The 21,088-nt window shown below is 36.2% G+C and overlaps 2 protein-coding genes and 1 long non-coding RNA gene across 5 annotated transcripts; all 3 read right to left on the reverse strand.

Annotated features, from left to right (window-relative positions):
• Positions 1–916: 916 nt before the first annotated feature.
• LOC110816739 (F-box protein AUF2-like) lies at positions 917–2,479 on the reverse strand. Its single transcript, XM_022045055.2, has one exon. It carries the CDS (start codon positions 2,053–2,055, stop codon positions 1,051–1,053), a length of 1,005 nt encoding a protein of 334 aa, XP_021900747.1. The 5' UTR covers positions 2,056–2,479; the 3' UTR covers positions 917–1,050.
• Positions 2,480–3,784: 1,305 nt separating this feature from the next.
• Positions 3,785–14,625, reverse strand: LOC110816671 (uncharacterized). 3 transcript variants are annotated; one of them, XM_088221870.1, is made up of 13 exons: positions 14,495–14,625; positions 13,304–13,377; positions 12,514–12,597; positions 12,211–12,291; positions 11,657–11,737; positions 7,258–7,350; positions 6,307–6,486; positions 6,150–6,217; positions 5,574–5,625; positions 4,813–4,866; positions 4,634–4,726; positions 4,474–4,540; positions 3,785–4,298 (listed from the first exon to the last, which is right to left on the reverse strand). In XM_088221870.1, exons 3-13 carry the CDS (start codon positions 12,544–12,546, stop codon positions 4,207–4,209), a joined length of 894 nt encoding a protein of 297 aa, XP_088077996.1. In that variant the 5' UTR covers positions 12,547–12,597; positions 13,304–13,377; positions 14,495–14,625; the 3' UTR covers positions 3,785–4,206. The 3 variants fall into 3 exon arrangements, with proteins under 3 accessions (XP_088077996.1, XP_021900654.1, XP_088077995.1); XM_022044962.2 differs by having other exon boundaries at positions 14,127–14,565; XM_088221869.1 differs by lacking the exon at positions 14,495–14,625 and adding an exon at positions 14,111–14,251.
• LOC148270465 (uncharacterized) lies at positions 7,641–11,650 on the reverse strand. The gene is made up of 2 exons (XR_015821310.1): positions 9,181–11,650; positions 7,641–9,027 (listed from the first exon to the last, which is right to left on the reverse strand). It is a non-coding gene; the product is annotated as an uncharacterized LOC148270465 (long non-coding RNA).
• Positions 14,626–21,088: the final 6,463 nt, after the last annotated feature.

Here is a 21,088-nt window from a genome sequence, read left to right on the forward strand (position 1 = left end):
CGGGATGGTGCTGTAATTTTAGATAGCGTCTGAATGTTAAACGAAATTTTATGCTCAGAATCATTCACTTGAAAATAAATATGTATTTAGAGAGGGTGGGACACAGGTAAAAATGATAAAGCATCATATATGGTCTCTTCCGAAAGAAACTACCACAAGTATTGAATTTGACAGGAGATGTAGGGCTCTTGGTAGCCTGAAACCGAATTTGACATGAGCTTACAGAAAAGGGGTTGAATTATTGAATTAAGTACATTATTGTTGTCCGCCATTTGATAGTTTGTTTTATTTACCTGGTTTTTCTGCTATTGAAGAAAGTATTTGCACTTTACAGAGCAGAAAACTTATATATGCATGTGCAAAGCCATCCATTATTGATCCAACACCTGGAACTCGTCTGTCTTTGATATGATTAGAAAGTCAACTATAATCACATATGTCTTCATAATTTGCTGGCGAACAAAACTGAAGGGCAGGGTTCTGTTTCAGGCGTGGCAATACCAAAGAAACCAACCGTTTCATCCTTGTGAGGAAGAGATAGTAAGTTGATGGAAATGGCTGGTGTATGTAGGGCGCATGGTGGTGATGGGTATCAGCACTGATGACGTTGCCATGAAACGAAAGATGAATGTATTCGGAATAAAATGATCAATCTTGAAACAAGAATATCAAGAAATTCCCTCAAATGTTTTAAAAATGTATAATATTTGTCTTTGATAGATTAGTTTAAATGTGTTGAAGCTGGCCTTCATATACCATTATAGGCTAGTAGTAGGCTAGCGCATAAGCACAAGTACTGGAGTAGAACCGACTGAAGCTACTTGGCTTGCCATTTACCCTTCTTTAAAACATGGTAAGAGGCTTGGTGTGAATGGATGAACTATGAACGTAGATGTATAAGGATAAACACTTGATCAAAGGCAAAAGCAAATTGAAATTGAACAATGACGAACCTTGTTAGCAACTGCCCATAGAGACAAGAAGCCATACAAATATAGTATATTATACATGCATAGATTCAGAAAATCCAACCCAAAGATGTAAACAACACTAGAAAGAGTTCATTTCCAAAAGGTAACTCCTACTGCTAAGCAAAGCCCGTACGACCTCTCCGTATATTCCATCCTTGTCATCTCCAAACGCAACCAACGCAAGCTCAGCGTCTCCATCGACCTCCACGTCACAATGGGACCCACCACCATCTTTCATGGCAATCGGTCTCACCACCACGAGTGTCGCACCTTCCACCCACACCCCACACTTGAGCTGTAGCCTTGGCTCGTGTCGCATCCGCATCCTCACGCACGGCACCACCGTCCTGCTCCTCTCCCAACCCAACTCATCCTCCCTCACCTCACCCGCGCCCTCACATTCCTCCTCCCTGCACTCTCTTAGCCCTTCCTTTTCCATCACCACTGTCCCCTCACCTTCTCTGTCCTTCAAGGTCACCCTCTCCATCTCTCTGTGCCCTTTCACCACCTCCTTCAACAGGAAGTGCCTCGCCGACGCCGCTATCAACGTGCTTATCGTCCACACCACCCTCGTCTTCAGCCCTACCGCGAACTCCGTGTCGCCTTCGTTGGGAACCGAATATCCCGACCCACAGACCCTTACGGTGCGTAAACCCACGATCACGCAGCTCTTCAGAGTCCTCCCGAACTCCGCCTTCCATTTCACCACGGCGCCTTTCTCCAACCTAAGATCACCCGCGGGTAACTCGACCTCCAGGCGCCGGATCCGGTCGAACTGCGACAGAATTTGAGCCGGGGAATTCTGCGATTGGGATTTGGATCGAATAGGGTGCGCGGGCTTCGGGGAGAGAAGCAGGTCGTGGAGGGACTTGAAGATTGTTTTGAGGAAAGTGAGGAGGACGGAATCGGAGTCGGACTCGGGCGAGATGACACAATCAACCCGAAGGAGAAGCGAGTCGGCTTGAGGGACGAGCGAGTTGAATCGTTTCGAAACGGATCGACACCGGATCAAGGTTTTGATGTCGGAGACCGAGTTGAAGATCAGGAGAATCAGCGAGTCCGGAAGTCGATCAAAGCCGTCCATTTCTGCGAATCAAGGGTTTAACGTAATGTAAGCAAAAGAAGCAAGAGTCTCTTTGTCCGATGATCAGACTAATGCGTCTTTTCTTTTGCTTTGCTCTTGTCTTTCCTTGTTTTTTTTCCCCCCCCCCCCCCCCAGGAAGAATGACGAATTAAGATGGGGAAAAGGGCAAAGCGAGCTTTAAGGAGTTGTACGTTTGACAATTGACCAGGGTGCTGGTGTGGCCCGTGCAGTGGATAATCATCGCCGGCGTAGGGAAATTTATAACATGCTGCAGCATAGTAAATGTACTCATCTTTTTCAGATTTTTTGTTCGCAAGCTGGTCTCATGTCACCGACGGTCGGTTTTACTTTTGTCACAGACCGGTTCATGAACGTAGGATGTGATGCAGACTAGTAAGTTTGACAGTGACGGATATATAGTTCATAGCCAGTGTCTGATTTAGAAATTCGTCTTTGATTTTGTTTTAGAAAAAGTAGGAAACGACATCAATGCTTGTTGGTTTCAATTGAATGGTAAAAAAATCAGAAATAAGACCAAACCCGAATTATTCGAATCCGGTAAATTAATATTTCTTGGTTAATATTATTAATAAAATAAAAATCTTAAATCGTTGACCGTAATAAATAATATGTGTCTTGCTGTAAGCGTAAATCATTAAATTTCAGATTTTAGCGTAGATGATGGATCATGGAGATCAATGGACATATTCTTTTTTATTTCCAACTCTACAATTTTATTTAATTTGATTTAATATTTTCATGAGATAAAGTTATCCCTTGAGTTTGAAGCTCTAAAATCAGTTTAATTTAGAACTTATTTATTTAATTTAATAATTAAAATTAAAATCAGTTCAAACTCAAACTTAGATGAAATGACAGGGAAGTATCACTCTCTCTTTTCAATTTCTACTTTAATAATACACAATGGATATATTCTATTTATTTTATTTTTTAATTAAATTCGTAAAAAAATAATTAATAATAAACTTTTCTATCAAATAAATAATTAGTTATTGACCAATTGAGGAGGTAATACCAAGAAATTAAGTTAGCTATTAAATATATATATGTGTATATTTGAAATGTAATAATAATAATAATGTCCAAATAAGCCTACTCGAGGATTGAAGAATTAGCTAAAGATTACATAAGACTAGTTGATTGGATTGTCTAAATTATTTATTCAAAACATGTTATGGTCGTGTAATTCTTTATTCACACACAACTTGGTTGAACCCCAAAATTAATAGTTGCACGAATTTATTGATTAAAAAAAAAAAGTAGAGATTTGTCAAATTCAGCATCCTCTATACTCTGTAATTTATAAGTGTAAATAGGTGTGAATCTATGGCACAGCTCATCCAAGATTGCGACTTTGCGTCGGCTTTTATTAATCATAATAAGTCAAAAACCATTAAATACAAGACAGAGAGAATTAGAGTAACTCCGGATTTAGATTTTTTTTTTTTAGCTTAAACAAAAATCAATCATTTGACATAGATTGACACCAAATTATTGACCAGTGGCACTCGAACCAAACTAATATAATGGTTGGTCACTGGAGCCTTTTTTCCATCTGCTTTTTTCTTGGATAAAATGGTTCAAATATTTTTGTACTTTCTCAATTCTTTGTTCTTTCGAAATTAAGTGCAGGCCCAAAAAAGAAAAAAAAAAACAAAGTGCCTACTTTTCTATCTCTCCAGCCAACTGTTCTACAAATAGAGATAAGTTGAGAAGCAAATTGAAAAGAGCTTCACACTAAATCAATTTAGAAGTACTTCTCCAGCTACATATGCGACATGGACTATCAATCAACAGAACTCACGAAATCTTACTTTCATGATATTTTCTCACCGACCACTCTCTATGAGCTCTCCATCAAAAGAAATAATTGAAAAGCCACCCTTCCCGTCTTCCAAAGGGATATTCACAAGAAAAGTGCAGTTAAGAGTACAGATGACTGATAAAACTGAGACACTAGGCATCTAGCAAATATAGATGAACTACAAAATTAGTCTCAGATTGTGATTGTAGAATCCAATCTGTCAACACCGTAGACTTCGTCCTTTGTTGGGTTCCCAGTTGCCTGTTTTACCTTTTCCTCCCAATAGCCAATTTACTAACAGATACTCACGAGCAGGAGCAGCTACATCAATTGAATTTACCAAGTTCCATTTTCTTCTTGATTGCCTTTTGACCATGGTATATAAAAGAATCTAGTATTCCAGAGACGGTGAAAACACCTATATGCCACATTTACCACAGACAACCACAAAAAAAAAAAAAAAAAAAAGATAATTAAAGAACTGATCAATAATTAACCAATAGCCATTCTTTTAGTTACATATAAGTATATAAAACATTAATTTATAGAAAATTATGCACTGCTGATGGCAATAAGGGAAGGAATGAGACTACCTCCAACTATGGCGCAAACATTTGTCAAGAAGTGTAAGAATGACACATGCTCCTCTGTGAAAGTCACCTGCAAGATGCAGATAAATTTTAAAAAATTAAGCAAAACAAAAACGAAAATCATTCAGGGAATTTCATGTCATGAGGATCAGTAATATGCTACCTTGATCGGAGACAAGTCATAGAAGAAAAATACTCCTGGTAGAGATTGAAGGCGACCTACTTCAGCATTCTTAAAATGTTCTGTTACAGAGAACTGCAAAGGGCAATTGGTTTATCTTATGGAAAAATGCAAGTACAAAAAAACTATGAGAAACTGAGCTTGTGGAGATTTGATCGTACCTGATTTGACTGAATTGTATGTCCACTCACATCTGTGTACACAGTAGGTACAACCTGCAAAATCATTATTTTTCCACTTAAACATACTCACAAATTTATCCCTCTAATAAAAATCTCTGATGATTTTGAGGCACAAATAAAGCAGAAACCAAACTCCCATGAAAAGGAAAAAGTGGTTATCATTTCAAATAGAAAAATTGATGGATATAGAAGCACAAACATCACACCAGAATGCTCCTCTCAATAAATCTGCTCATATAGAAAAATAAAACATAAAGCTAATAAAAGCATTTGTCTCCAATTCTTTATTTCAAGCTCAAATCGGACAAGCTTGTGTCTGCGCATTTACCACAAACTGAGTAGATAATAGACACTAGAGGCAACTTCTAGAACAGATTACCCACATGATTCTCTACTACATTCAACTTCAGCACTCTACATAAAGGCACAGCAAAGCATTTAGCATAAACAAGAAAGATCAGGAGCAAAACATAAAGGGAGAAACTTGCAGCATGTTAGGAAATACTGAAATTGGAACCATATAGCAATTAAGTATAGAATTCAAGACATATGCAACTTGAGTGAAAATCAATTTGGAGAAAAAACTTAGCAGAATCCATGGAACAATGCGATAAAGGTGGATAATGAAAGGAAATTATGAAATGCAACTATCAGAGAATAAAGAATATCATGACTTTATAGCCAAGTGATGAACTAGAAACATGCATCAAAAGAACATACTATTTGCCCACAAAACAAACCTTGATAAAATATTGATACATCCCACTTGGTGTTTCTTGTGTCCAGTGTACACTGAAGAGTAAGAGAGTCAAAAATAAGAAAAAGAAAGTCATGTATAAACAAGTTGTGTCCACATAAGGTATTATTGATTCCTTGCTCAAACCAACAGTTCCTAGTAATAGTTTCATCATTTCCAAATCCGAACTCAACCTCTTTATAAATGGATTGATCTATATCTAACAAAGTGGACTATAAATACTAACTTGAAACCTATTAAATGTGTGTAATCAATTTATAAAATAATCATGATGTTCTTGATCAACTCAGATCGTACTTGAACAATTTAATTTTTTATTAAAAAAATAATACAATAATTATTAAAATATCATAAAAGTACAAAAATTGCATTTCAAATTATCAATTACTTGAACAATATAAACATGAAATAATTCTATAAAAGTAATACCACTAAAAAATATCATTGTTTGTTTTAATGTAATCCGTTGCATCAAATTGCTAACACTGAACAAGGGAGGATTTATATCAATATGCTTGAGGGAAAAAGTAAAGAAACAGCCATATGAAGAAAAAATTACCCATCAAGAGGATTTACAACACCGGGAAAATAATCTCCAAAAGCCAATCTATTGATTTTGTGACTTATCTGTAGCACATAAAATTTTAATAAGCTGGATTGTATAAAAAATATAACAGTTAATTCAAAGTAACAAAAAGGAAAGGATCCAATCTTACATTAAAACTGTCTTTTTGAAATGCCAGCAGATCATGTACATGGACACCTGACTGCTGAAAGCTTTTCCCAGGAGCAAAATGAAAATTCCCAGCCACCTTGTTGACTTCCAAGAACCCGTATATATTACATCCTTCACCTTCTTCATCCTTAATCCTTTGCAGAAAACCTTCTCTTTTGCACTAAAGGTATAAACAGCAGAGCATTACACAATTATAATTCTAGCTAAACATTGCCATTAGCAAATGTCTCAACATTGAGATAAAGCAAGACAAGCTGACATTTGCCTGAGTGAAGACAGAAATGAATCCCATCATTAATAATCATCAATAAAGCACAAGATTAACCCCGAATATTGGGGCCATTTTACCATTTAAAAAAACGCTACACAAATAATACAGCTTACGAACTATTCACATAGTTAGATCTTTTGTTAAGATATAGTAAGACAAACAACAAGGGATTCTTCCAACATACAACACCAAGCCATTTTCATGGCATGCATTTTAAAAACAATCTGCATCATATTAAATGGCCACAACAATATCATCAGAGTAACCACTCCGTTCCTCAATGGTTAAGTATCAGGTTTTCAACCCCAAGGCCATGGGTCTAAAGGAGGCGAGAAAAAGAGAACCAATTACCAGCAATTATGCAGAATATTATACAGACTCAGGTGACTAAAATACTAAGAAAGGTGTGACTTCCTTATAAAACTCTTATCCTATAGCAGAGATATTACCACATCTTCCCTTCGCATACTTACAGCGTTTATTAAATGCTCAGTTACAAATAATTTAAGTCATCTAACTGCTTTTCATTTTCAAAATTTTGACATAGGACATGCGTAGACCAGCAAAATATTGATTTCAGCAAATTTATTTCATAACAAGTATCAAAAAGATTTTACTTCCAGATAACAAATTTAGACAAAGGCTTAGTAGCTGACAGACCTGGTCAATTAAATCAGGATTTGAGAGTGCCCAACCTTTCTTTCGATAAGCTTCACGCACTTCCTCACATGAATTGCAACAATCCTCATCTGTCTGCAGGAAAAAAAAAGTAAAATGAGAAGAAAAATTAGCAAATATTCATAACTAGAGTAAAGATACATTTCCAACTTCCTAATGCCCATTTGTTTTAGCTTCAATTGATGCTTTGAGACTAAAAAGCTGAAGCAAAAACAACTTTTAAAAAATAGAGCTTTCAACAATTTATTCTGTTTGTTGGTAATTGTTATTTTTATAAGTTCTGATTGGCACAGATTTAAAGGAAATAAATCATTTATTTTAACTTGTGATAGAAAAAGCTCAGAAATAATTTATTTTACTTATCATTTTCCTACTGTACTTACTGTTGGAAACCAAAACTGCACTGAATAATACACCCTTGGTACAAGACCCTGCCTTTGAACTGGAAACTACAAAAGGTATGCTTTTGTGACTCCTTTCTAGCAGTAGATTGGGAAGATATTATGTGATCCTTGGCACGGATTGGATGAAGAAATATATTTCAGTTTCCTTTGACTTCCTTCACAAGCAAGCTTCCATTACCAAAGGAAGCCAGAAGGTGCAGATTCAGGGCGTCATGGGAAGGAAAGATGTTTGATCCCTCTCCACAAAGAGGCTAGCTAGATTAGTGCACAAAGAATGGGAAAGCTGCCACAATATCTTATGTTCCCTGGAATTTTCCACAACCACCACAGCCTCAAGTTTACAAAAATAAGTGCTATACAGGAGGATCTTGATGTGGTACTAAGAAAATATAGAGACATTTTTGAGGAAACAAAAGGGCTACCACCAGCTCGTGAATATGCTAAGAGGTACCTCTTGTATGTTCCCTGGAATTTTCCACAACCACCACAGCCTCAAGTTTACAAAAAAAATGCTATACGGGAGGATCTTGACGTGGTACTAAGAAAATATAGAGACATTTTTGAGGAAACAAAAGGGCTACCACCAGCTCGTGAATATGATGAGAGGTACCTCTTGTTTCCAGGGGCACCACCAATGAATGTTAGACCCTACAAGTATCCTTATTTTCACAAAACAGAAAGTGAAAGGCAGGTGAAACTGATGCTAGATAACCCGGACATCCAACTAAGCCATAGCCTCTTCATGCATCAGTACTCTTGGTTAGAAAGGACTGAAGCCGGAGATTCCGTGTAGACTACCACCAACTTAATGCAATCACCATGAAGGACAAATTTCTCATACCAGTGATTGACAACTTGTTGAATGAGCTTCACAAAGCCACAACTTTCTCCAAAACTGACACACGATCTGGGTATCATCAAATAAGGGTGAAGGCAGAAGACGTGAATAAAACAGTCTTTAGAACTCACCACGGACATTTTGAGTTAAATGTGATATCATTAGGTCTAACTAATGTGCCAACTACTTTTCAATCTCTTATGAAATATGTGTTAGGCCTATATTTAAGAAAATTTGTCCTAGTGTTTTACGATGAATTCTAGTTTACAGCCACACCATGGGGGAGCATCTCTCGCATGTGGACACCGCTTCCTCAGTTCTAAGGCAGAACCAGTTGTATGCCAAGGAATCCAAGTATTGCTTCATGCAGAAGCAAATAGAACACTTGGGCCACTGGATCTCTGAATCAGGAGCAAACTGATTCCAGCAAGGTAGAAGCCATGCTAACCTGGCCACGACAAACGTAAAGGCTTTGAGGGAATTTTGGGCCTTACAGGTACTACCATGAATCTGTCAAGAATTACAGTGAAATAAGCAAACACTTAACAGAGCTGCTGAAGAAGAACATTTCCAGGTGGAATGACGAAGCAGAGGCAGATATTAAGAAACTTAAGAAGGCCATGCCAACAACACCAACTCTAGCATTACCAAACTTCGACTAACCTTTTGAGCTGGAGACCGATGTGTGTGACGAGGGCATCAGGGCAATACTAATGCAGCAAGGGAGACCAGTGGCATTTCTTAGTAAAACATTGAGTCCCAAACATGAACTACTGTCCATTTATGAGAAGAAAATACTAACTATCGTCATGGCAATGAGTAAGTGGAGGCATTGCCTAGAAGGCAGCTCCTTTCCCATCTGCACAGACCAGCAAAGCACAAAACACATATTGGAGAAAAGAATCCACACCTTTATTCAGCAAAAAGGCATTCTCAAGTTGTTAGCAATGAACTACTCAATCCAATATAAAGGAGGTAGGGATAACTGTGCCACAGACACACTGTCAATAAGGGAAACACCTGAGGAAGGGGTGGGTCACAGCTTCACAGTTATGATGATTCCTTCATGGGTCAAAGAAGTACAGAATTCTTACCAAAATGATGAGCAAGCAGGGAAAATTCTCACTGAATTGCCCATCAATCCTATGGCTAAACCCTCTTACTCTTTTGAACAAGGACTAATAAGGTACACAAAGAGAATTTTTGTACGAAGAGGAGGATGCTTGAGAGAGCAACTGCTACAACCATGCCACAGTTCCCCACTGGGGGTCAGAGGCACCTACCACCAGGTGAAGTAGCACTTTTCGTGGCCTAAAATGAAAGAACAGGTGATGGAATAGATAAAGAACTGTGACACTTGTCAAAGGTGCAAGGGAGAGCACGTGTCCTATCCAGACTTACTACAGCCCCTCGAAATTCCCGCTTAATCATAGACCCATATTACCATGGATTTTACCACATACAGTATTTTATAGCCTTAGCACACCCCTTCACGGCGCAAAAGGTCGCTAGGCTTTTTCTGCACAATATTCACAAACACCATCGAATGCCATGATCAAGTATGACCACTTGAGATGAGATATTTACAAGTAAGTTTTCGCAAGAACTAATGAAAATGATGGGCACAGAATTAAATTACAGCACAGCACACCACCCATAATCACTGCTTGGAATGCTACCTAAGGTGCATGGTTTTCAGAAGACCGAAATCATGGGTCAAGTGGCTGAGTCTTGCTGAATGGTGGTACAACAGAACCTATCATTCAAGCCTCAAGATGTCCCCTTTCTCAGCCTTGTACAGGTACCCTTCACCTGGAGTGGCAAGACCTCAGCTTTGGGGCACAAGCATTGGAGTAATGGATGCAATAACGGCAAGAAATTAACAGAATTATTAAGAAGCACCTAGTGGAGGCCCAGAACAGTGCCAAACAGTATGCTGATGCTAAAAAAATAGAAAGGAGTTTCCCAGTTGGAGACTGGATCTTGCTTAAATTATAGCCCTATAGACAGTTTTCTGTAGCAGTTTGCAGCTATCTCAAATTGGCTCCAAATTCTTATGGGCCTTCTATGGTAGATCAAAAGGTAGGTACTGTCGCCTACAAGCTCAAATTACCTGCCAAGAGTGCCATATACCCTGCTTTCCACATGTTCATACTCAAGAAATATGCTGGGGAGACACCACAAATTCAAAATCAGTTGCCACTCATTGACTCGAAGGACAAATTCAGGTGGAGCCTGAACTCATTCTGCAAAAGAGAATTATTCATCGTTGAGGCAAGCCAGTTAAGCAGGCTCTTGTGAAATGGTTAAACACAGGACTAGACAAGACTTCTTGGGAAGATTGAAACTTTCTTAAAGGACAGTTTCCACAGTTGAACCTAGAGCAAAATGTTACTTTTTAAGGTGGGGAAGGTGTTAGGAAACAAAACGGCACAGAATAAATGTAAAGTTTCCTAGTGGTTATTTTGCTGATATTTTCTTTCCTTTTTAAATTTTGGAATTGGCTCTTAGCCGTTAGCATTGTACTAACTCGTATAGGTACCAGCTATACTGTACCACAAAATTGGTTATTTCCTATCCAATCATAGTCCTAGGATATTACCATATAAAAAAGGTATGACTAGACCGTAGAAGGCGTGAGAATATTATGGATCCAACTTTCTATTTCTCCCGTATAATTTCACTCCAATCCTTCTTCTATCTTCTGTCTGCTGCTTTTCTCTTCCCCAACTTCCAGCTCAATCTTAACACAGAAATCCTAACTTGCTAAACAAGGAACCCCTGGGTGAATGAGCCAGGATCCTAAAACCTATCCACCACAAAACTTGAATATAAGTACTTGCAGTTTTTTCCATGATTAGTTAACTTTTTTGAATGGCATCAAAAGCTACAGTAGAGGTGGCAACAACAAGCTAATTCAAAGAGGCATCTAGTCATTTACAATAAAGTATAGAAAAACAAATATAAGATATATTCATGGAGGCCTCTTAACCACACTAAACGTCAAAGCAAGTTAGCCGATACATATCTAGTTGATGAATCCAGCTGGTATTCAGGAGCATATTGTACCATAAGATCTCCAGAACAATTTTAATACATGCATCAGCATAAAGAGGATAGATAGAAAACCAAAACTTACCACTTCTGCACCATAACAGGAACCGCAATACGTTTCATTATGCTCAAGCCTGCCTCCATGTCTTTGCAAAGGTTTATCAATCTGAAATAACAATGAACTGTAGTCAGAACTAATGAGAGAATGAAGGAAACGAAAGTTCTTTCCGCTTGTTAAAAATATCTTTCTGACTATTGAAATTGAAAGATTTGCTTGGATTGCCACCAATAAGATGCCGGGAGAATCTTATCTTAGTAGATGGTCAGCTTCTCAAAGAAATTTTAGTTTAATTTCTGAGAGCAGATAATTTCACTCTCTGGCTTATTTGTAATTGCCTTCTCTTGAGATGGATTACCTCACTCGTTCTGTGGCAATAATATTATGGCATGGCCCAGGCCGCATCACAAAAACAGACACTTTGTACATACAAAATATAAGCTTTATCCTACATTTAACAATTCTGTAACTTCTGTAGATATTATATGACTCAGTGGAGAACTTTTTCCATCATTCACAGAGGTATTAAAAAATTATAAGACTTCAGAGATTTAGATCAAGCAAGTATTCTTTTTACTAACCTTAGGAGCACCAATCCCATCTTGCCTAGCTTCTATTACATTGCCATGAGAATCTATTCTTTTCTTGATAATGTCATGTTTCTGCAAATACATAAGATATGAAAATGAAAATGTCAGACAACCTTCACAAACAAAAACTCTCAAAAATTAAGCATGTATGCATCAAGTCTTTCTAACCACATGTGCAAATGCAGACCTCTGTGCATGTGTGTGGTGTATGCTGACAGGGTAGAAAATGCTAACTGTTGAAACAAATATAACTGGTAACAAAGTAAAAAATGAGTGACTCTTAAACATACATACCACGTCAAGGTGTTGTTCTCCACTGATGTCCATGGCATCTACACTCAAGATTGAACATGGCAGGGCAGGAAAAGTGACATCAAACTGCACTTCCAACCACAGTTGTTATAACCTTATGATTCAAGATTCCAATCTTACTATTCAATTAGATTAAGTAATAAAATGATTCAAATTGTATAAGTGAGTTGCAATGAATTATAAATTGTGAGTAGACTTTGAAAATAACAGTGAACTGCACAATTGCATTAATATTTGTGATCATTCATATTTATTTAAAATTAAATCTGGTCAAATATTTAAATAACTTGCTCTTACTTACTTACAAGCTACAATTGTACACAACTTGTTTCAAAAACAAGTGTTTTATTAGATATGTATAGACTTAATATAAATTTCTCAAAACAACTTACTTCTCAATTTACAGTTGGAATCTTGATTTGATAATTATTCTTTCAGTTCTGGAGCCCACATGATTTAATTATTCAAGTATAAAAGACCTATTGAACGTGGAACTTACTGCAAAATAACGGACAAGAAAGACTACAAAAGAACATTGGAATTTTTTTATGAGAAACAAGAACATATTGAATATCGCATGTCCTATTGTAATATATATGAAATGCTATCCATCGGTGAAAACATGAATATAGTTGTCAAAGAAACTAGTGCCCTCAAGGATATCTAAATTTATCAGTTGTCATATACAATAATTCCAACACAAATTTGATTGAAGCAGTTAGAACCTGAAAGAAATTAAGAAAGTCTAACTCAGAAGGGCAATAGACATTACATTGACACGTAATATTTCCCCTCTTGAGGTATCTACTACAAGCTTTGTTTCAGTCACAGCATGGAGGTATAGTCCTGAAACCAAATAGAAATATAAGTTTGACCACAGCATGAAAGCAAAGTATATAAAATATTCAAAAAGCATTTAAAACAATAGAAACATCGCACTGAGTCCTGATGAAAAACAGCAGATACTAGGTTATCCAAAGTTTCGATAGCTCAACAAATCAATCCAGCGGCATGTTATTTTATACATGTAAAACCTTTATATAATGATTGTTTTTAGTAGCTAGATTACACTATTAATCATGTACGGATACTTGTTTTAGTTGACTCCTCGGCATGAACTCAAAGCAGTTGCTCTCATTTAAAGGCTACCATGAGTTGAGCATTGCTAGCAGCAGACACAGGAACTAGACACCAACGCTTAGAGGCTATAAAACTCTCATATATTTCTTTCCCTAGCAGATTGTATTATGAAATGAACCCACTCTAACAAAAAGGTATGACCTTCGGCTGAAATGTAGCACATATTCCCTATCACATTCTCAAAAATCAAAATTACATGCGGATCCACCAAATTATAGCTGCAATTCGACAAGCGCGATTTGAAAATTTACATTCACTAATAAAGCAACTATAGAAACTAATAGGACAGACACATATATGAATTGCAGCACAAATAACCACGTACTGATTCAGAATTGAATGGCTGCCCAGAAAAACAGATTTGAGTAAACAACCAAAATTGCATGACCTATAAAGGAAGTTAAAAAGCTCGCGCGCGCGCGTGTGTGTGTATACATACGAAGAGATAGACTTACGGAGCTCGGAGAAGAAAAGTAAGAACATAACAATGGAGGAAGCGAGAGTGATAACGCCACCAGAGAGCGTACGACTATAGAAATCCTCATTGATTTTAGGGTAAGCATCCAAATTCCTTAGTTTGTTCATTATACCGTCCATGCCCAATTCAGAGCTCGGCGAGATAGATGGATGGAACGATGAATTGATTGAAAGACTGACGTTACCTCCTAAGCTAATCTAACCTAGCGAATATATATATATATATATAAGAGACAGCAACAAAAATCTAGGTTGTGTGTAATAAGCAGCTTAAACACCCCGTTGAAATTGATGAGTTTGTGATCTGGTAACTTAACGAGGCGTTTAAGATTTTGGGAGACCTAACCTATTGTCTGTCTGTAAGTTTTCTTTTCGTTTCTCTTCCTTTGTTGAAAGATACGGGAGAGACGAATGCGTGATTGCGTATTTTGCCGGGCTACGATTTTTACGGTCTACGGATTTTGTACGCTTCTCCTTTACTTGCCGTTATTAGAGAAACGAATATATTTTACGGTCTTCTACTTTCGCAGTTTTTCATTCACTATTTATTTCTTGCTTTTATTTTCAACTTTTTCTATTTTATTTTATTTACCAAAATATTGTGAGGTACTATTTATTACCTCAAAAAAATTATTTAAATGTGTGTGTCTATATCTAAGTCAATGTAACTGATAATTAACGCATGCAATCACGTCACTTCTGATCTTCACGTGGTAGGTATATCCTCCACACCCTTCTGCCTTTCCAATTTCACACACACACTTACCTCTAAATGCTGGATCATTGACTCTGGAGCCACACATCACATATGTTACACACCCACCCTTTTCACAAATTTTAAACATGTTGCACCCATTCCAGTCACTTTACCAAATGGTAGTTCAGTGCTAGTCAATCAACTTAGAAATGTACTCCTCACCGACACCCTAACTCTACGTAATGTTCTATTTCTTCCTCATTTTTCCTTTAACCTTGTCAGTGTCAGCATGTTGACCACCACCCACAACTGTACGGTTAATTTTTCTTTTCATTCTTGTGTCATCCAGGACCGCACTCAGGACTTGTTGATTGGGAAAGACAGACGTATTGGCAACCTCTATTATTTAATTACTAGATATTTTTCTTTCTCTACTGTTAATTATGTTTTCACTAACTCTAAAAGTAACCTATGGCACTTTAGAATGGGTCATCCTTCCTATGTAAAACTTCAGTATATTAATAAAGATTTATAGATTTTGAATATTTCTCATTGCGAAATTTGTCATTTGGCTAAATAACGTAAATTGTCTTTTGTTTCTAAAAATAAATTATCTGACAATCCATTTGATTTAATCCACATTGACATTTAGGGTCCTTTTTCTCACCCACTATCGAGAGATACAAATATTTTCTTACAATTGTTGATGATTGCACTCGAACTACTTGGGTGTATCTCCTTTGTCAAAAGTCCGAAATTCTTACCATTTTTCCTGACTTTTATACTCTCATCCTTACACAATATAAAACTTCGATTAAATATGTGAGATCTGACAATGCGCATGAGTTGAATTTTCATTCATTTTTCATGTCAAAAGGCATTGTTTCTTATCATTCCTGTGTTGAGACTCCCCAACAAAACACTGTTGTCGAACGCAAATATCAACACATTTTAAATGTGGCACGTGCTTTACTGTTTCAATCCCATGTTCCCATTGTCTATTGGGGCGATTGCATCTTGACTGTTGTTTACCTAATCAACCGTACACCTTCCCCTTGTTGTCTAATAAAACTCCATTTGAACTATTAACTCACAAAAAACCATCCTATGATCATTTGTGTACCTTTGGTTATCTATACTACTGCTCCACTCTCGATAGTCATCGCCATAAATTTTTACCTCGTTCTAGGGCTTGTGTCTTCCTCGATTACCCTTCGGGTTACAAAGGATACAAACTTCTCGACATCGAGAGCAATCAAATCATCATATCTCGTAACGTCATTTTTCATGAACGTATCTTATCGTTTCTTTCATCCCACTCACCTAGTCCTACTCACAGTGACCTTTTTCATGACCGTGTTTTACCTCTTCCTCTCCATACACCTACATAATCATCAGTTTCTCTTGATACACCGCATGAGTATTCCCAAACATTATCATCTCGCCCTCTGTGTGTAACATGATTACTTTCTTATTTGTCTGACTATCACTGCTACCATACAGATACACATGCACTTTATCCCATTTCCTCCTTCCTTACTTATACAAAACTTACACCTTAACATCAAAACTTTATTTGTGCCATTTTCTCCCACACTGAGCCTACCAACTTTTCTGAGGCTATCTAGTCCGATGTTTGGATGAACACTATGAATGTGGAGCTACGTGCCTTAGAGAACAATAACACTTGGTCTATTGTTTCCCTCCCACCTGGGAAGAAAACTGTTGATTGTAAGTGAATTTATAAAGTTAAATATCAAGCCGATGGGACCGTAGAAAGACACAAAACCCGTCTGGTTGCTAAGGGCTACACACAACAATTTGGCATTGATTTCATTGACATTTTCTCTCCTGTTGCAAAATTGGTTACTGTCAAAATTTTGCTTTCAATGGCTGCTATCCATGGTTGGAGTCTGACTCAGTTAGACGTCACCAATGCTTTCCTTCATGGTGACCTTCACGAAGAAGTTTATATTACTATTCCTCCAGGTTATTTTCCTCAAGAGGGGGAGACTCTTCCACATCAACCCATTTGCCAACTACACAAGTCAATCTATGGGTTGAGACAGGCTTTCCGACAGTAGTTTCATAAGTTCTCACAAGTATTACTTCAAGAAGGTTTCCATCAGTCACAATGTGACAAAACCTTATTTGTCAAACAGTATGGTAATGTTTTTCTAACATTGTTGGTGTATGTTGATGATATTGTTATTGTTGGTAATGATGATCAGGCTGTCGAAGAACTCAAAGTTACACTCAAACAAAAAATTAAAATGAAAGATTTGGGGACTCTTCGATATTTTTTTGGACTTGAAATTGCAAGAAATGACACAAGAATCACCTTATGCCAAAGAAAATATGCGTTGGATTTGTTAACTGAAACTGGATATCTTGGTTGTAAACCCTTATCTACTCCCATGGAACCAAATATTAAGATGTCTAAAGATGGCGGAGAACTTCTGAGTGATATCACAAGTTATCAGCGACTGATTGGAAAATTGTTGTACTTAACCATCTCTTGCCCTGAAATATGTATTCTGTCAATAGATTGAGTCAATTTCTTGCTGCTCCCAAGACCAGTCACCTTCAAGCTGCTTTGCAGATTCTCCAATATATCAAGAGGACACCTAGACAAGGTCTCTTCTTCCCTTCATCATCTGCCATTCAGATTAAGGTATTTTATGATGTTGATTGGGGCACATGTCCTGACACTAGAAGATCTCTAACTGGTTATTGTGTTTTTCTTGAGTCTTCATTAATCTCATGGAAATCAAAGAAACAACAAGTTGTATCTCGGTCATCTGCAGAAGCCGAATATCGTTCCATGACCAACACTACTTGCGAAATAGTATGGATTCTGAAATTGTTACGAGATTTAAGGGTGCAACATCAAGGTCCTGCATTACTTTACTGTGATAATCAGGCAGCTCTACACATTACTTCAAATCTAATATATCATGAGAAAACAAAATATATTGAATTTAACTATCATTTTGTCCGTGAAAGGATTCAAGTTGGTACCTTGAAAACGATACATATATCCACTCGGAATCAACTGACAGATTTAATGACAAAAGCACTTCATCCTGCGCAGTTCGATAATTTATTGAACAAGATGGGTACGATAAATTTGTACTCTCCATCTTAAAGGAGAGTATTAAAATTAATTAGAAGATATTAAGATTAGTTTGTGTTAAGCTGAAATTAGTTTGTTGTTTGTAATGTAAATGTTTTTGTTTTCTTTTGCCATTTGTTGTACAATGGTAGTATATATTCCATTAGGTTGTAAAAGTGAAATCAGAGAGTATTTTATCTTCATCTTCTGCTCTCTCTTTTGCCCTCTCTTCTCTTTTCTAACAAGGTATTTACTCAATTAGCGTAAAGTACATAGTTACATTAAAATATTAATATATAAATAAATATTTGTACAGGTAGAAAATATAGAAGATTTGATTCTACTTCCCTCTCTTTTTATAAGAAAACTTATTATTGGGTTTCTTCACGGCCCATAATGATATGGAGGATTTAATTGCACTCAACCCCCAAACAGAAAACATAAAAGTAGATCTTCCCTTTGAGAATTTCATGGGATTGCAAAATCAACACCCTACGAACCAAACCAAACCGAATCTCTTTATTCAATTCTCTGAGAAGGAACCGAAATATAAGTATATTGACGAACCAATTGTATTAGAAATGAATAGAAGCTAGATGGGCCTACCCAAATTTTGATCACTTTAATAATGAGCCTATAATTGTGATGGATCAGCTCATATTAGTGGACCAGTTGCGTTAGAAATAACGAGAGCTGATACCGACCCCCCCCCAGAGATTGATGAGTTTGATGTAAATGATTGTTGAGCCCTTAAGGTTGGGGAAGTGAGAGATTTAGATTAATTGCAAGTGGAATTAGAAGGCCCCGAAGAACAAAATTCTCTTAGCCGCATGACCAGATCCCTTACGTGGAAGAATAATTCTCAAGAGAAAAGGCATGTCAATTAATGTGGGAATTAATATCTTTATAGGATAGAATCATTTTACAAGGGAACTAATGCTCTTTAATAGAATGGGGAATTGAACTTTTTTTACTCTTAAAAAGAACAAACGTGAGATTCTATTTAGAAATCTAGTCTCATAAAAAAAAAAAAAAAAGAGAAGATAGAAGAAATGAGAGCCGACCTTCAGATTTTCAGAAAAAACAATTAAATGGGTGAGGATAAATGGGAATTACAAATCTTCATCAACTCTCGAAACTGGATTCTCTCATATAGATTATTGAACCTGCAAGATCTAAAAAGAAATTGTACATGTTTCGTGTCATGTCATCTGTGCTTGGTATAAAAACACGTGGAGATTTTGCGGGTTTATATCATCTTGATTGTGTTAATCCATGTGTGTCAATCACTATCAAACTGTAAAGTATATGATGGTGGGGAAAATTCTGATCAACACAAATCATGAGAGAGTTTGGGATCAAATCAAAATAATTATGTCGACTTGATTTAAGTGTAAAATGGAAAAATATAATGGAAACGAGACTTTATTTTAACTTGGAAATTAGGTTTTCAACAGAAACATGCATGATATTGAAGTGATCTGGGTCCTTAGTTGTCACTCCCACGTATTCCAATCTTGATAAAACCTGTAAGTCTGAAAAGGCATGGAGTATGCAATCATTTCTTGCTTGAATATCTAAATTAGTGATTCTATCTTCTGGAGAATTAATACTTCAGAGAAAATGTTCTCTTTTTTTAATATTTGCTTGCCGTAAACAAGAGCTGGGGGAGCTTTTGATGGTTGGAAGGTTTCTTCTGACTCTTAATTACTTCAAAAAAATTTATCTAAAAACACTACTTTTTTTCTACAGAGAAATTCCACTTGTGATGATAAATGCGTCGGTCTTAATATATATAATGTATATATATATGTAATACAACTTATGCTATAGAAAAGACAAATCAAATCCCAAAATATCATTTTCAATATATCATAACCATTATATATAGAGTATTGACGGTGCGTTATATTGATATTTATAATTACAGTTAGACATAAATTATACTGAAATGATCAAAATTGTTAGATTCCGCTATACCTGATAAACGCGTCTGGTCATCACATTTTTTAAAAACTCATATAATTTTTAAATAAAATATATTTTTATCACGATATTCATGCTCCTAAAATATAAATATTATATCTATTTTTTTTTCTGCTCGAAGAGACGACCCATATAATCTAAATACTTATTATTATTTGACTATAATTGATAAGCAGAAATAGATATGCATAAACGACAAATAGTACACTCTTAAGTTAGTTTAGTGCAATACATAGTAGGTTCATTTTCGTCAAAAAAATTACGAGTACATCGACAATGCCATGAGTTAAAAATATGATTTGACGTTTATGCAAAAATATAATCCTAGTAAATAATTGAGTAATGACTGAAGGCTTGTCGACGATGAACGTAATATACTCCTTGTGTGAGAAAGTATAGGAAAATATATACTACATGTTTAATAAACAGAATGTAGTTATATGAAGATAATTTAGAATATAAGCCTTTTAAAAGATATATATTTTCATTCTTTGACTTCTGATGGTTGGCTGATTACATAGATATAATTTATACGAGTATTAGAAAGAATACGGAGAGCTGTGAAATAAATGAGTTCATAAGGTGAGGTTGGCGGATCCTAAAATATTGTACAAAAAATTAACACAGTTGGTATTAAATGAGTAGTAGTCTATTCCACACGTTAGGGAACCTAATAACGTCGTATCTTATATAAGAAATGGTAGACGAGTTGTTCCACCACATGAATTTATAAACTGAATACAAACACTTTTTGAGCTCTAACGAGGTAGAGTAATTTGGGTTTTAATGGTAGAGAGTAGAATAATTATATTGTTTTTTGCTGGTATATTGTCAAATTGCTAATCCTATATTTATCACACTGGTTAAAGTTTAAGATTTCTCCATGTTGTTCTGAGTAGCAATCTACTTGGGTATTTTTATTAAGTTAATTTCAATGAGCTTATAGTTTGTGTTGTCTAATAAATTTATTGTTAATTTTGAAATGAGTTGAAGATATTCTGTACTTTTTTTTCTAATTTTTTAAAAGTAATTTCTTGTAATTAAGTATTTAGAAATTATAATGCATAACATAATAGATATATGTTATGCATTATAATAAAATCATGCGTAAATTTAACGGCAAATAATTAACATGGCAATCA

This window comes from Carica papaya, chromosome 1 (assembly GCF_054855325.1).
Source record: "Carica papaya isolate Zhongbai chromosome 1, ASM5485532v1, whole genome shotgun sequence".
Taxonomy (NCBI): domain Eukaryota; kingdom Viridiplantae; phylum Streptophyta; class Magnoliopsida; order Brassicales; family Caricaceae; genus Carica; species Carica papaya.

Excerpts from the sequence above, each read along its gene's own strand:
- LOC110816671 (XM_022044962.2), bottom strand. The coding sequence starts at position 14,268 with ATGGACGGTATAATGAACAAACTAAGGAATTTGGATGCTTACCCTAAA. Across the intron at positions 11,738-12,210 it reads ATGGGATTGGTGCTCCTAAG|ATTGATAAACCTTTGCAAAG; the intron begins GTTAGTAAAAAG and ends TTGTTATTTCAG. Across the intron at positions 4,727-4,812 it reads ATACAATTCAGTCAAATCAG|TTCTCTGTAACAGAACATTT; the intron begins GTACGATCAAAT and ends TGCCCTTTGCAG.
- LOC110816739 (XM_022045055.2), bottom strand. The coding sequence starts at position 2,055 with ATGGACGGCTTTGATCGACTTCCGGACTCGCTGATTCTCCTGATCTTC.